At 35.8% G+C, this 17760-nt stretch overlaps 2 protein-coding genes across 2 annotated transcripts; one reads left to right on the top strand and one right to left on the bottom strand.

Annotated features, from left to right (window-relative positions):
- Positions 1-2283: 2283 nt before the first annotated feature.
- On the top strand, positions 2284-3016 carry LOC110643646 (ethylene-responsive transcription factor ERF098). Its single transcript, XM_021796104.2, has one exon. It carries the CDS (start codon positions 2411-2413, stop codon positions 2852-2854), a length of 444 nt encoding a protein of 147 aa, XP_021651796.2. The 5' UTR covers positions 2284-2410; the 3' UTR covers positions 2855-3016.
- An 839-nt stretch (positions 3017-3855) lies between these two features.
- Positions 3856-4308, bottom strand: LOC110643645 (ethylene-responsive transcription factor ERF098-like). Its single transcript, XM_021796103.2, has one exon. The coding sequence runs from the start codon at positions 4306-4308 to the stop codon at positions 3856-3858; it is 453 nt and encodes a 150-aa protein (XP_021651795.2).
- Positions 4309-17760: the final 13452 nt, after the last annotated feature.

Genomic DNA, 17760 nt, shown 5'->3' with positions numbered 1-17760 from the left:
TTCCTTTTTTGCAGGTCTCTTAGCAGCAATATCAGTATTTCATAGTATTAATTAAAAATTTAGAGCTCCGCATGTGCTAGAAGTAGTTTATTTACCTTGAAATTGTGGTAGTTTATTTATTTTGAAGTTGTAAATCTATTATTTATGCATATGCGGATATATGGGATGGGTATGTATTTTGGATGAGGGAGCTGAGCTCACATTTGATTAAATTGCTATGTTGAGGATTGTGATATATTTTGTGATTACAAGCCAGCTGAGTTAAAAACTCTCCATTGGATAGTACAATTTATGGCCAGACTCTATCCGTTTATCTTCTTGAAATTGGACTATAGTGATGGGCCTTAAGTTTGGACTTTGAATAATTAGGCTTACTATAGGTTTTTGGGATCTTATGCTAACCCAAGTCCTAATACTGGTCCAGCCCATAATTTGGGTCGGGACAATGACTATGGATTATAATGAATTTTCTGTACATTTTATCATAATTAATGATCAAAATGTATCTGTTATACATATAATAATTGTATTGAATAAATTCTTGAACTTAAGGGTTAAACCATCAATTTAAAGATTTTTTTTGCTAAGAATATATTGTTGGTATTTCTAGACCTTGCAATTCTAGAGAAAGGGTGTGTAGCCACACTGTGAAACTGACCAATCCAATGAAACCAAAGAAGATTAGACCGAAAATAATAGTTTTCAAAGATTTAATATTGATTTCGGCTTGTAAGGGAAGATAAACTGAATACTCAGTTCGGTTGTTGGCTTGTTAAAGAAAATTTGTAAAACAAACCTACCTGAACCAATTATCTATATATGTTAAAACTATGTCGTTTTGTATTTCTACACATACACAAATCACAGACGTAACACTTCATTCTTCTCCTTCATTTCTATTTTCTCATGTTTTCCTCCAAAACGCTACATTTTTTCTCTCATCTCTTTCAAAATTCATTTCTATGATTTATATGGGTTTTGCGTTTTATGGTTTCAAAATTCAAGATACGTTTTGATTTTATGGGTTGCAAAGTTGGGTTTAAAAAGAGAATTAGCACAGATAAGCTATATTTTATTTGGGTCTCTGATTTTGAATAAATGAATTGAGATTATGTTTATATTTCTTTGATTGTTAAATTTTGTGCGAAGTTTGTAATGCCCGACAAAACCGAATTTGAAACCAATTACAAGGGAAACTGAAAGTATCAGTTTCTCCTCTCTGTTAGTCGGTGTTGGTTGTAAAATTATGCAAACCATGATTTTCGGTTCGGTTGACAGAATAAGCCAAAAATAAACCAACCCGACCCATGTACAACCCGATTCTAGAGTTTAAAAACCCATTCATGTAAATAAAGAAAAAATGTATATATGTAATTAATTGAGTTAGACTAAATGAGATGGATTAGTGTATTGCAAGTAAGAAATTGTTGAGAGAGTTTTACTAGAATATCACTCTGTGAAACCATGATTTTCGGTTCGGTTGACAGAATCAGCCAAAAATAAACCAACCCGACCCATGTACAACCCGATTCTAGAGTTTAAAAACCCATTCATGTAAATAAAGAAAAAATGTATATATGTAATTAATTGAGTTAGACTAAATGAGATGGATTAGTGTATTATAAATAAGCCATTGTTGGGAGAGTTTTACCAGAATATCACTCTCAAGCTTAGTGTGAAAAATTACTTACTTTTTTTAAATATTTTTAAAATTATAGAAAAAGAAAAAACATCCTAATAAGTTTAGAGAAAAAAAAAACCATTAAATTAAAAATCAATGGCACAATGTGATTTGTATACATCCATGACTCTTAATTTGGATTTTTGGAGTGTTAATAAAAGAGCCAAAACGTTTGTATTAAAGATAATATCCTACTTATAACTCGAATTATAATTCCTTTTGAATTGGTTTTATTAAAATTAAGTTAGATGATCGATTTCCATCGTTCATTGCCCATGGATTAAAATATGGAACATCTTAATTTAAACATCACAAGGTCCACAACCTGTTATGGGGAGGCTATGAAGAACAAATGTTGTCAAGTCTGCGAAGACCTCAGCATCCACTTATGAGCATAGATTATGAAACATAAATTGCCCACGTCCATTGAACATAATCTAAAGATCAATGGCAAAGGTTCTTCATAAGAAATTTTCTATTTGCCTTGCCTAAAAGAAATAAGAAGAAGAAGAAGCCGCAGCAGCAGCTTCCTAGCAACTACACAAGAAATCCAACCGTCAAAATAGACCCCTTTTGATTTAATTTAGCCTATCACCATTTTTTTTTTTTTGTGTATTTGGAATTTTATAAATAAGTGGTCCAAAACGTTCCAATTTTTGCCACCGAAATTGAAATCAAAGTAGCTGGACCGTTTTGTTAGTTCATAATCACCACCTGAAAAACAAGAATATGGAAGCATCTCATGGAGGGAATAGCAAGAGCAAAAAGAAGGCTAGCGGAGAGACTCGATACAGGGGGATTCGCCGGCGGCCTTGGGGGAAGTTTGCTGCGGAGATTCGTGACCCAACAAAGAACGGTGCACGACGTTGGCTTGGAACATTTGAGACGGCGGAGGAGGCTGCCAGAGCTTATGACAGAGCTGCTTTTGCCTTCCGTGGTCATTTAGCCATTCTTAACTTCCCAAATGAATACCAATACCATAGCCATACTTCTCGGCCGTCATCTGCTCCCTCTTCTTCTTCGTCGTCGCTGCCCTCCTCGTTCTCTGTTGCTCCTCCTGCCAGTTATGGCCTCGTGGGTTCTTCTGGAGGGCAGGAAGTCATAGAGTTTGAGTATTTGGATAACAAATTGTTGGACGATCTTCTCGAGTTCCAAGAGGGTAGACAACAGTAAGGCTTATTAAATTGGTAACTAGTAATTTTAATTTACCCAGAAATGTAATTCTTTCATTTTTGGCCATTAATGATTGTTTGATTTGTAACATTGAATTCAAGAAATGCACTTCTATTTATTTTTACATTGTAAAACCTGAAATAAAGAGGTATAAATTTATTAGATTTGATGGTATAATAATATAGTCAATGATGTTAATGAGTTAATTGATATTGATATTTTAGTTTAAATTTCAATTAAAATCATGAAAAAATATCAATATGTACAGGAAAAGTATATGAAAGCTTAGCCCACCACAAGATCAACAATTTCCAAATCGCAAAATATTTAATTTAGTCTTTATATAATTTAGTTCAAAAATTAAGATTTATGTGTTAAGTTTTTTGATTTAAATAAAAAATAAAAAAAAAATTTAATTTCTTAATTTTGAGACAAAATTTTCCGATTTAAGTATAAAAATTAAGAACTCAATCTCTTGATTTTCTTAATTTTTAAGTTAAATTGAGTTTAAATTAAAACTTATGAATTAAATTGAATAAAAAATAAAAAATAAGATAAATTAAACTTTTCGATAAAACTTTTAAGCCATTTTCAAATTCCAATTATATGAAAGGTTTTCAATTATATATTTATACAAATGAAGCAAAGAGTCAGCTCGTGATCCAATCTAAGAGGTTGCTTTGGCATTTTGGTGCCTATGCTGTGATTGAATATTTTAGATTAAAAAAAAAAAAAAAAAGAAATCAAGCTTTAACTGAGCCCATCAGAGTTAACAAGCATAACAGCAAATCAAAACCCAAGAACAAGGAAGACAAAGAAAGAAAGGAGATAATCAAATTATTACTAATATACAGTCAATTTTTCTATTAGGAAAAGGGGTTATTTAGGGCCCCACAAAATGTTTCAAGATTAACCACCTTTCTCTAGGCGCCAAAAGGATTTTCATTTTTTTTGTAAGACCTGCTTATGAACATTAGGACTCAATTCTATGGCATAAAGATTCAATCTTTGTTGGTCTTGTCGTTGTGATCAAAGTCAAGAAGATCTTCCAGCAACTTATCATCTAAGCACTCAAATTCAATCACTTCTCTGCCTTGTTCAGTCCCACTAGTTCTTCCCACATTCTGTAAAATTGAGGAAGAAGAAGATGATGATGATGAGGAAGAGGATGATGATAATAATGAAGGCGACGATGAGGAGGAGGAAGAAGAAGCAGAATCAACCTTAATTGAAGGGTGCTCGTCCGGGAAGTTGAGGATTGCTAAATGACCCCTCATTGCATATGCTGCTCTATCATAAGCTCTTGCAGCTTCTTCAGCCGTGTTAAATGTTCCCAGCCATATCCTAGCTCCTTGCCTCGTGGAGTCTCGAATCTCCGCTGCGAATTTCCCCCACGGCCGCCTTCTTACGCCTCTATATCGAACATTTCCTCCTTTATTAGGATCCTTATCCATGGCCTAGCTAGCTGCAGAGTACTGGGAGCAGCACCTGCACTCTGCCAATTTATATTGGGTGGAAAATGCACTTGTCTGGCCTTAAATGGATCAAATCTCCATAAATATTAATAAAATTTCTGCTTAATGGGAACTAATTCAACTTCCTAAAAGAACCCTATGATGGAGATAGATTTGGGTTTGGATTTGTGCAACGTATATGGGTGATGAATAGGTGATGATGATGGCTTCAGCAGTAGGCAGGACCAATTTTCTTTTCTGTTTTTAACTATTTTTTATACTGCATATTCTCTTTGATCTCAGAAAGGTTGATGCCGTGGTGAGGTCACCCAGATTACGTTTCCTCGGTTTCTCAGCTTTGATAAAGCAAATTAATTAATCAATTGATTCCTAATTGGTAATGGGAAATAATTAGATTCTCCTTTTCTGTATTTAACTATTTTTAATCTCCCATTAGGCAGTGTTAACCCCAAAATCAGGTGTTGATACTAATGAGGTCATTAGATGAGTACGTATGCTTGATTCGTCATCAAGCTTACGTTGTGAGTTATGAGTTAGTTATAATGCTGATGTATATTAATCAGAGGCTCACCAACCCGTAAGAGGTTTGATGATTTATAAAATAAATAAAACCCTTTTAGAAACATTTATTGGTATTCCAAGGTGAGATCAGATGGCTTACTATAGAGTATTATGTCATGTTTTTGAGTTGGATGGTGAGGTCATATGGCTTACGCCTGTTCAAATGGTCACTTGTTTGCATAGCACTTTTCTTCTTCTTCTTCCTGATATTTTTCTTTTTTTTTAATGTTAGGATTCAGATATTCAACTTATCTAGTCACCAGAACATTTGTATGAATTTAATGGTGCTAGTTTCCTTACATGCTTGATAAAAAACAATCATTAGATGCATCTCTTTAACTATATTAGTTTCCATCAAATTGAAATCGACTGTATGAACTATTTTTAGCTATTATCCCGACCTCTGTTACTCTAAGTTGGGGTAGCTTTGTAGGGCATTTTTTCCAAGAGTTGATTTCTCTAGCTTTGACTTATTTATAGTTAAAGTGAACAGTTGGATCTGTCTACATTGTAATCTTGAAATTCTAATTGAATTCTCAATATCTATACTAAGTATTAGACTTTTTTTCTGCAATAAATTTTTATTTATTTAAAAAAATTATAATAAAATTTATATGAAATTCATAATAATTAATAATTATAATAAAATCATTGTTATATTTTAAAATTTCTAGCTATAGTGCTTAAAATATTATACAGAATTATGGGTTGTGATAATTTGATTTTTTGTCTTAGATGGATAAGGAATGTGGCAATGGGGTTTCATAGCACATGGATGGCTGTGAATTTAGGTGCATTCATCTTTCAATTACTTTTGGCTAAGATTTGTTTCAGAGGCAAAAAGCCAAGAAAAGCCTAAAAGGGATTAATTTAACCCACTAGACAACCCTACTCGACCAATACAACATCGCAAGCTCATGAAAGTTGTACCATCCACGTTACTCAGTACAAAGAAAAGAGGCTAAACAATGGAGTTTAATATAATTGAATGAGTCCAATCGGGACAGATTTGTGGTGACGATAATCATAGTGACTATGGTGGTGTCAGTTTTTGGATTATTTTAGTTACTGATACAACTTACTTGACTCGTTTCAATTTTTATAATGCACAATGATACAATGCAACTTGTGATTATACTTTATCTTATTGGCCCCCAACAGGGTCAGCTATTTTTTTTAATCAAATAGCTTAGGTAAGGAGGGCGACTTTAGGTTTAATAAAATCTTAGGCAATTCAAGCTCTGCTGCCTTATTCAGTAGTTTAATTATTTTGCTTTATGCTTTGATTTTAAGGCAAAAAAACATCGGTGGTCCAGCCATATATTACTGTTTTCTAATACAACCAGCCTTTTTTATTCATAGTTATTAAATCTGGATTCAAACGATCAATAGTGAATACAACTCTTAAACCAGTCTGAGTTTGTAATTGAATTAAACAATATCTCATGGTGCAAAATGGATGAAGCAATAGTAATTATTGTGTAAGATTTTGTTCGGTAATTAATCTTACTATATGGGTCAAAATCAATTCTTTTAATGTGGGTCAAATATAAATCCTAATTATACAAGGATTACTTTAATTAAAGTAAATCCTAATTCTAATTGTATAAGAATTCTTGATGGACGTACCAGATTAAGTCTTGGATATATATGTATATATATATATATATATATATATGTATAAGCTGGTCCTCTTTCTACTCATAAGGTCACACACATTTTCTTTTATAAAGTTAGAGATATTATACTCATCTCAAAAAAGTCTTCCATCATTAAAGTTTTTTGTGTGTGAATCAAGAAGGGTCAAGAGGGATAAATCAATTTATTGAATAAAATGGTCTCTCATAATTATTACCATGGCTCAGTTAAACTCCACATCATATGCGGTTTCTAGATCTGTGAGAATTTATTTGTTCAAGATCCATTATTAGGGTGATAGTTGAATCTTACGTTTATAATTCACACTATATTTATGATTTTTATGATCTATTAAGAATTATTTTACATGTAATATCGGAGCCCTACGTTTTGAACAATTAAATTTCTCCATTAAATTTATGATGATGAACATAATGTTGAAGTTCTTACTTGTTATTAGATATGAGTAGAATTAAAGTGTAGATCATGAAAGTTTTAAGATTAATTTTAATGATTAAAATAATTATAATAATGTTATTATTAAAATTTGACCCAATTAAGTTTTGGGCATGAGGACTATTAACATGAGGAAAAATTATGTTATAAAGAGATTTAAGTTTGAGATAATGTTTTCTCAAAAGAAAGAAATTAAAAGAAACACACACACACACACATATATATATATATCAAAGTGGGTTAATTGTTTTGGCCATGAATTTCAAACCATGTAAAAACATGTTTGTGATGAAAAATGCTTAAAATTAATTAATTAATTAATTATTAAATTAAAGTTTTGGCCCAAATTTAATTAGGCCATGAAAGTTCAACGTGATAAAGAAAACGTGTTGTAAAGAATAATTCTTTTGGGAACATGTTTTCCCAAAAGCAAGGAAAGTGAAAAAAAAATGTTTTCTACCCAATCTAATTAATATTTATAATTAAATCTAATGAATAAATAAATATTAGGTTTATTAATATACATAATTTATATGCATGCCTTATGATATTTATTTTAGTTTGTTAGTCATCAAAGTGGCAAAACTAAAATAAAATAAAATTAATAGTTTGTTAGTCACCAAAGTGGCTGAACTACGAATGATGTTTACATGCATATAAAAATTATCAATTATCCATATTAATAGAAGCCTATGATGAAAAATGGATTAATTGATATCCACTAGTCATCAGAACTTAAGAGTTTTACTCAAAGGTAAATCAATTATTCTATGGCAGTGAGAATTATGAGGACAATAATATTTTATCAAATATATATTGGATGTCCAAAGACAACATGTATATTTGATGTAAGTTAATTATTATCCAATCAAGTTTAAAGGCATTTAATTTAGGATAGTATATTATAGTATCTACCCAAAGGAGAACTATAATATACTCTAATTGTTAAAGTTATCTGAATCTATTTTGAGCATATAAATATAATATTGCAGCTTTTTCTCTTCATTCGCAAACTTAGTCTGTTATTGTTTTAATGGGTTGAACTTTTTTTAATGGTGTGAGCAAGTCAAGTTCCATTTAGGTGTCTTGGACTTTGACTTTGTATTATTGGAAGGCGAACTTGCTACTATTATGAATACAAGCAGTGAGGAAGATAAGTTATACCATAAGTAATAGGAATTGGTAAACTAATTGAGCCTTATGTTTTTGCGAATGACAATTGTCAATGACATTAAGACTATAATTCCACAAACTGAAAATGCAAAATAATACTTTAAACTTATGAAAGATATGTTCTGTTTTGAAGCTAAGTTATGTTCTATTTTGAATCTAAGTCACTCATTGGCACTCTAATGGCATAACTCATAACCATAAAGTATGATAGATCAAAGAGTATGCAAGAGCACATTATTGAAACGAGTGATATTGCAGTAAAACTAGAAACTTTAAGGATGATGGTTGATGATTCCTTCTTGGTATAGTTCATTATGAACTTATTACCTCTTAAATATGGGCCATTTCAAATTAACTATAACACTATTAAGGATAAGTGGAATGTAATGAATTGGCCAGTGACCTAGTTTAAGAGGAAATAAGACTAAAAAATCAAGGGACTCATTCTGTCAACATTATGGGTTAAGAAGCTAATAAAGTACTTAAAGTTAAAGATAATAAGTTTAAGAAGGAAAAGAAAGGATTTTCAAATGTTACTCAAACCGAGTTAAATCAACAAATGATAGATAAATGTTGCTTCTGTACGAGAGTAGAACACTATCAGAAAGATTGCCTGAAAGATAAAGCTTGATTTGGAAAGTAATATTTATGCTTATGTATGTTTCAAATCAAACTTATTTGAAGTTCCTAATAATACTTGGTGGCTTGATTTTGGCGTTACTATTTATGTCTCCAATGTGATGAAAGGATTCCTTACTGTCCAAATCGAAAACCTAAATAAGACTTCCTATTTATGAGGAACCATATGAAAGCTCCAATTGAAGGTATTGAGACTTACCGTTTGGTCTAAGATAATGGCTATTAATTAGACCTATTAAAAACCTTCTGTGTGCTTTCAATTTCTAGGAATGTTATTTTTTTTTCAAAACTTGATGAATTTGGGGTTTAATATTAAGTTTGGGCATGGATGTTTTAGTTTGTTTAATAATAATAATAATTCCATTATTTTTTTTGGAATTCTTACTGATAATTTATAGATACTGAAACTTGATGATAATTTTATTGAATTATTGCCTATCACTTATAGCAATATTAGAATCAAGCATAGTAGACTGAATGGAAATTCTATTTTCTTAAGGCATAAGCATTTGGGTCACATATCCATAGAAAGATTAGACAGGCTAATGAAAAATGGGATTCTATCGAGTTTAGATATTATTGATCTTGATGTGTGTGGATTGCATTAAGAGAAAGCAAATCAAACACAATAAGAAAGAAGCCATAAGAAGCAGTAAGCTTCTTGAAATTATACACACTGATATATGTGGGCCTTTTTGTAATGCCTCTGCTCCAACCGCTAGAGGAATTATCCGCTTTTGGCCTACCCCATCCTGAGCCTCACAGTTTTGTCCCATAGGTGGAATGGAGAACTTCCCGGGAGGTCATCCATCCTAACATTTCTCTCAAGCGAGCATGCTTAACTCTAGAGTTCTTCCAACTCTCCAGGCCATTCCACCAAAAGGCACCTCTAGTGATTAGTTTCTCCAATTTTAATGTATGATTCGATTCATTCCTGTGCCCCGCATTCCACAACCTTAGGTAGCCTCGCTATCCTAGAAGCCTGCCGGGAGTATACTCTCTTAAGCCACTCCTTACCCTCATTGGACTGCTTTCCCGGGTCGAGTCATCATAGGTCCACTAGCTTCCACCTGGTTCATCCTCAAACCACACATCTACTAGAGGGGGTTCAGCTTTAATGCCATCTGTAACACCTCTGCTCTAACCACTAGAGGAATTGTCCATTTTGGGCCACCCTATCCTGAGCCTCACGATTTTGTCCCATAGGTGGAATGAAGAACTTCCCAGGAGGTCACCCATCCAAGCATTTCTCTCAAGCGAGTACGCTTAACCTCGGACTTCTTTCAACTCTCTAGGCTATTCCACTAAAAAGCGCCTCTAGTGATTAGTTTCTCTCATTTTAATGTATGATTCATTTCATTCCTGTGCTCCACATTCCACTACCCTAGGTAGCTTCGCCATCCTAAAAGCCTGTCGGGAGTTTATTCTCTTAAGCCACTCCTCACCCTCATCAGACCGCTTTCCCGGGTCCGGTCGTCACACTTTTGATACTCCATCTTTTGGTAGAGAAAAGTACTTTATTACCTTTATTGATGATTTTTTACATTATGAACATATTTATTTGCTTAATGAAAAATCTCAATCAATAAATGCACTTGAAGTGTACATAAATGAGGTTGAGAGGCAATTAGATAGGAAAGTGAAAATAGTAAGGTCAGATAGAGGTAGTGAATACTATGGGAAACACACTGAAATGGAACAATGTCCTGGTCCATTTGTAAAGTTCTTAGAAAGTTATGGCATATGTGCATAATATACCATGCCAAGTACTCCTTAATAAAATGAGGTGGTGGAAAGGCGAAATCAGACTTTAATATATATGGTTAGAAGTTTGATGAGCAACTCTTCTTTACTTATATCTTTGTGGATATATGCACTTAAAACCATTGTATACTTGTTAAATAGGGTTCCCAGTAAGGCAATCTCAAAAACACCTTATGAATTATGGACTAAAAGGAAACCTATTTTAAGGCGCTTGCATGTCTAGGGTTACCGAGTGGAAGCAAGAATTTATAATTCACATGAAAAGATATTAGATTCTCGAATGATAAGTGGATACTTTACTGGTCATCCAGAGAAATCTAAAGGTATAGGTTTTATGTTCCAAACCATAGTCCAAGAATTGTGAAAACTGGTAATGCAAAATTCCTTGAGAATGATGAAGTTAAGGGGAGTGTTGAGAGACAAGATGTGGATATACAAGAAAATAAAGTTGATTTTCATATGCCTATTAAAGTTCCAATATCCACTCTTACTCCACATATTGTTCCAGTAGTTATTGAAGGACCTAACAATGCTACACAATATAATAATGAAACACATCCTGAAGAAACTAACTCACAAAGAGCTAATGAAGGTGAACCACAAGAAATGCCATTAAGAAGATCTCAAAGAGAAAGGAGATCGGCAATTGCTAATGATTACATGGTTTACTCACAAGAGTCAGATTTTGACATAGGAATTAATAAAGATCCAGTTTCCTTTTCACAAACTATAGAAAGTAATGAGTCTGATAAGTGGTTAGATGCCATGAAAGATAAGTTAAAATCTATAGAACAAAATAAAGTATGGGATCTAGTCGAATTGCTTGAAGGATCTAAACGAGTTGGGTGTAAATGGGTCTTTAAGACCAAGCACGACTCGAATGGAAAAATCAAATGATATAAAGCAAGACTTGTTGCTAAGGGTTATACTCAGAAGGATGGTGCTGACTATAAAGAAACATTTTCACCAGTCTTAAAGAAAGACTCATTAAGAATTATTATGGTATTGGTAGCTCATTATGACATAGAGTTGCACTAAATGTATGTGAAACCAGGATTTCTAAATGGAAAACTTGAAGAGGAAGTTTTTATGGACCAACCTGAAGGTTTCTCAGTTGAAGAAAAATGCCATATGGTGTGTAAACTTAAGAAATCAATATTCATACTTAAGTAAGCTTCCCACCAGTAGTATTGTCGACACCATATTTTCGCCGACCTCCGAAGTCAAGGGATTTTAAAAAGTCGACTTCATCATCCGCTCTCAACTGATGTCATTCGGTCACAAATGACTTTTTCGAACTCACCGATTGCTCGACCATGGAATAAACTAATCCCACGTTTAGTTAATTGTTTTCGATCTCTTATCAGATGAGTTCGAATCAATATTGGGTTGCCAGGCTATCCAGTCTTGCCAATCGATGCTCTCAGATCCCTCTGTACGAATATTATAGAACTTCATTTGACTATTGAAGTGTTTTGAATTTCTCGTTTGAAGACCCCCAATGTTTTTAAAATAAAGTTACGGTTTCTTTCCGATCTAATAATGGTTCCAATCTTAAAGGTTCAAGTCAATGTCAAGTTTTCCGATTCTAATGTTCTAAAGTTTTACCCTGTGTTTAGTCATGACTTAGTCTGATCTTAAGCTTACGTTTAGTCCGATCTCAAGCTTACACTTAGTCCGATCTCAAGCTTACGTGTAATGTCTTTCCGATCTCTTATACTCTGATTAATGGTTGCTTTCAAGTTTAATGTTCGAATACGTGCAAATAATTAAGTACTCATATGATTTGGGCGCTTTCTAATCTCAACAAAGAAAGTAAATAAAAGGACTTCTATTCATTTCAAGGAAAATATATACAAGTCACTCAGCAGGTGGATCACCCCTAGCCTGCTCCCCAGGTACATCATCCGCTATCTGATCTCTCTCTCTTTCTCTCTTTCTGGCTCCTTGTTGTTCTTCTCTTCGGCCTCTGGAGCGAGCTCATTCATCCATGAGAAGTCTTCCTCAGGATACCGCTTCCTCAGTTCGGCCAGAAGGTCATTATGGGTGCTCACATAAGCCCCGGCCTCTTTTGTTGTGCTTTTCTCCTCCTTGGCTAGGAGCTCCTCATCCTTCGCTCGGAGCTCCTCTTTCTTTGCCCGAAGTTCTTCATCAAAACGAGCAAGATCGACAGATCGACCAGCTCGGGAGGCTTCAAGTTCTTGCTCCACTTCAGATATTTTCTCTTCGCAACCCTTCATCCGATCTTCCAATCTGACGATATAGTCATTGGCAGAGGAGAGTTGAGCTTGTGCGGCTGAGGCATCCTGGACCGCCTTAAGAATCTCCCTCCTTAAAGCATGGGCCTTCTCTCGGATCACATGTTAGTTGGCTATGGCCTCTAAGCCCAAGCTCATCGTCTGAGTTAAGATATCATCTATGCTCTCCTCTGCCAATCTGTTTCGATCTTCTTGGAAGCAGATAGAAGCGCCCATAACCTTGGCTAGCCCGGGGTTTCCTCTGTTGAGCGGTTTCTTTCCAGTGATTGAATCAAGAGTTGAGCACCCTGGGAAAGTGTCCTAGCTGTAGGACCCGAGGACTCGCCTTCCACAGTGGAAGAGATCGAAGGAGGCACAGGAGGCATAAGTTCGATCTGCTGAGGAGCAGGAGCGATGATCTCTACCTCTAGGATCGGTTGTTCCCGAGGTCAGGGAGGTGAGCTCAGAACCTCAACCAATTCCCGCTGGGGGGTCTGAGCATCAGTAACGGTGGCCCCCTTCATCGCCCGCACTTTTCGAGAGACCTCCCTTTTTTGCTTGCAGCTCTTCTTGGAAGTATCGCCACCCGCCATACCTACACAGAGAAGAAGTAAGTGAGTTCACTAAGATTCAAAGGCCAGAGATTGGGGAAGTACCAGGATCGAGGTCAAAGAGATGAAGCTCGTAGTCTTCATTAGTGATCAGCCGCATCATCCAATACTTCAGTTCGGCCATAACCGCGTTTAAGCACGAGAATTTGTGGGTAGATGCCTGAGTCTTTAACTCTTTTACCATGGTGTCTTCGTCCGTATTCAAAGTGATTTTCTTTGGAATCAAAGCGACCAAGTATTGCCAACTCCATGGGAAGCCTTCAAAGCCGTTTGGAGTCTTGCTCCTTAATATAAAAAATCGATCCTTCCAATTCTTCAATGAAGAAGGGAGATCGGTAAAAAGTGAGCAGTTTAGCTTAGCCTGAAAAAATTAGAACTCGTCATCCTTCCTTCGGGCAAGTCTATGAAGCTCGGTAAAGACTTTAGCCGTAGGTTCCAGACCCTTAGCTCGGCAGAGACCTCTGAAGGCTACTAAAGTCCGCCAGGAGTTTGGATGCACTTGGGCTACCGAGACGTGGTGGAGCTTTAGGACGGCCTTATAAAACTTGTCTAAAGGAAAACGGAGTCCGGCCTTCAGTTGTTCTTCGTATACGATGAGGAGATCACTTTCCTCAAAGAAGTGATCGGCTCGAAGGTCACCATGGCACTTGATTAGCTCGAAAGATTCGATCTGAAGATTGTACTCTTGGCTTATAGATTGAAGATCGGTTTCTCTCAAGATCGAAGGCAACTCATCGACTGGTAGGTTTTCTCTTAGAGAAGATCCTCCCCGCCTCGGTCTGGCAATCTGACTAGTGATCGAAATGATGGCTGTACTGGGGCATCCGCTTGGCCCTGTCGCATCGCCTTCTTCCGAGGTCCATGAAATATGGACGGAAGGCGGGCTCGCAGCTCTCTGACCCTCGACGCTGCTCATTTTTAGGAAAACAGAAGAAATTAACTGAGAAAAGAATCAAAATCCTTACCAGAATGTGATTGGTGCTAGAAAAACTTGAGAAAATGAGAGAAAACACTGAGATTGTTAGAGAGGTTCTGAAAATGACATAAGGAAATGACTGACGCGCCTCTCCCCTATTTATACCCGTATGAGCATTAGATGCTCACGAAGTCCCAAGCGACGCATCGATTAGCAGAACCTGCCACTTCCTCGACACGTCTCAAGAAGGTTCTAGAAACATAATAAAAACCAAATAAATGAGATCAGTTAGCTGAGGTCTTCGTATCGAACAAACTTTCGAAACCATGGATTGGCTAATAGAGATTTGTTTAGGGATCAGATCAGACATGTATATCAGAGATTGGAAAAATAACTAATGCAATAATAAAATAAAAACCTTCAAATAAAATTTCATTTCATTTCCAAAGATCGGATTACATCATCTGGACGATCTCAAGAGATCGGATTACATCATTGGGGAAATCTTTAAAGATCGGATTACATTATTTGGGTGATCTCTAAAGATTAGCACTACATCTTACCTAATAATAGCCTATGTCAAAGCCTAGTCTTATGGCTGAATCAAAAGATGTGTTTGATCAGAAAGCCAGCCACAAGTATTGGATAGATGTGCAGCTCAGATAGGGTGACTATGACTCTCATGATATTGAGTGGAGTTATCGTCGAAGTCATCGACCAGAACCGAGCTACAGTCAGGACGCCCGACATGGTGAGGGGCCAAATGAACTTCAAGAGGCGGTCACCGATATTAAGATTAAAATTAGCAGTCTTCTTTCCCGAGATCAATCCACCAATTATATCGGTACACCAATTCGAGATCGGTACGTTCATCACTTTTGATCTTGATCGATAAATTAATCCAGTTCCATCACTGTCATCAGATAATGTCCTCATGGTTCTCCGAACGCCGGGGTCATAAACTTTTAGGCGAAGGGCGAAGAAAACAATCTGGAAAAGATCAAAAGCAACCATAATCAGAATTTTTACCAAAGAAGCTTGAATTGGAGGAAAAGAGCATTAAAAAAAAACTAAAAGAGAAAAGTGAAGTGTGAAGAGAATTTCCCTGTGGGTGCATACATATAGGGCCTGGGCATTTATTGTATACAAAAACCGAAGCGAATGCATTGGTAACTGAAGAATTAATTGCGTTGACCAAGGCAGGGCAGATAAAGGGGAAAAATCTAGAATTGGAGAGATCAGGAAATGAGGAGGGACCCGATACGAGAGAGATCGGAAAAGGAGAGGGTCGTAATAGGGAGATCGGAAGAAATAGAGGTCGAAAAGCGGAGAGATTGAATGACTTTCAAATGATTCTCTTCATAATCAGAGCCAAGTTAGTTAAAGCATTGTAGGCGTGATCAAATCTTCACTACACGCCTCATTTGTAGAAACGCCTACCTAGCTGACAGACGCCAAAACAGTTATGGCAGTCCTGTACATTTTGATCTCCACCAATGATCACAATTGTAAGGATGGACCCAGAGCCCTTGGATCAAAAAGCAGACGATAAGTTCGGCACTTTTTATTCCCAGCTTTCGGATCCATCTTGTAAGGCAAGACCTTAAGCTGTTGGATGAGCACTCGTTAATTCTCATATTCTGAATGGAATCCCAACCCTCTATTTTAATTCTCTTTAATTCTCAGGCATCGGATTGTGTCCTTTTGAATCTAAACCCTCCGTCTCCCCTGATCAGATTCTGACCCTCCATGATGAGCACTCGTTCCCTATAAATACCTGCATGCAATACTGTAGAAGAGACGGACAAAAAAAAAGGTGGTGGAGATTATAGTGGAAAGACTCTAAAATTTGATTCAGTCTTGCTAATTTGCCATTCTGAGCTTTTGAGAAACTTTAGAAACTAGTTTTCTGAAGTATCTTCATTGAAGGAGTTTTGAACCCTGAAATTTTCATTTTCAGTGTCTTTTCATTACTCTGTAAGACCATTTTCGTTCAGTTTCATCCTCACCACCCTAATATCAGTACATTACTCTCTAAGCTTAACTTCATTCCGACCTGGTTCCTATTACTTCGAGTAAGTACTAGTCTTTTGGCCATCAGCTTTCACCTCTACAAGATTTGTGGACACTAGAGTTAGCTCATTAGTTTCCTCAACTTCTCACAGGTAAGTGTCTTGACTGTCATTTTGTCGAATACTTGTGGTTTATTTTCTCCATTTTTATTCTTAAAATTTCTTTTATATTCAGTCGCACTAAAATCCCAAAGTAGATTATCCAGGCCAATAGTCATTTCCCAAGTCTTCTTTTTCTATTCATTCGTAAACTCTATTTATCTCCTCTTAGTTTTCATTTCCTTCGAGACTAGACGTTCAGGTCGTGGACAACTTGTAGATAACCTAAAAGATATTGGTAGAAGTATTTTAACATGAGAGCTTCGGGCCTGAATGAATGTAAAGTGATAAAAGATAGGCGTAGCAAAAGGTTGAATAGATCAGAAATAAGAATAGGTCAAATAAACGAGTTATGAGATCAGGCCTCAGAACGAAACTAGGTGAAAATACAATAGATAGGGAATTAAGATCAGATCGGATCCCAGACTAGTGACAAAAGAGATCGGATATCGCTAATCGAAGAATTCTAATAAAATGATCAGGTGAAAGATCGGTAAAGAGTTCGGTCTTTTGTTCACTATCTAGTCATAAGGTCCCGTAGGCTAGGAAAAGCTTTACCTGGACTTCTTGTGTCTTCGGTACTCTATTCCGATAAAAGCGGAGGTCCAGAAAGACTCCTTACCAGAATCCTTAGTTCTAAGTCCTTACAAAACTCCGTTCTAATGAACATACCTTAAGAGATCAGGGGAGAGTTCTTAACTGATTCTCAGCCAAAAAAAATATGTGGAGATCGGAGGAGAGTTCTTATCCAAGTTCCTTCACTTAAAACTCTAAACGGAATACATTAAGAGATCGGGGGAGAGTTCTTACCTGATTCTCAGTCAAAAAATATGTGGAGATCGGAGGAGAGTTCTTATCCGATATCCTTCGCTTAAAACTTTAAACAGAATACTTTAAGAGATCGGGAGAGAGTTCTTACCCAATTCTTAGCCAAAATCTTAAAATATGTGGAGATCAGAGAAGAATTCTGTAATAACCTCCCTGTAGCAACTCCGTACATTCTACTGTTCCGGTGATCAGTGTCTGTCCGAATAGCTAGAACCTAAAAAATATTTAAACTAAAATAAGAAACCATAATTAACTCAAATATTAACAAGAAAAATTTAGGAAAAATTTTAGAAATAAAATACAATCAAGTTAAACGAGTCGGTGCCCTAGCGATGGGTAACCTAGTGGAAAATTCATAAAATAATTTTTGGGACTCTAGAGAAGGGTCATTGAGGTTCCTATGGCGTTAGAATGCCAAGAAAATGCTTAGAAAAATT

The sequence above is a fragment of the Hevea brasiliensis genome, chromosome 10 (assembly GCF_030052815.1).
Source record: "Hevea brasiliensis isolate MT/VB/25A 57/8 chromosome 10, ASM3005281v1, whole genome shotgun sequence".
Lineage (NCBI taxonomy): Eukaryota > Viridiplantae > Streptophyta > Magnoliopsida > Malpighiales > Euphorbiaceae > Hevea > Hevea brasiliensis.
The sequence above is the reverse complement of the archived record's forward strand: the minus strand, read 5'-3'. Positions and strand labels throughout refer to the sequence as shown.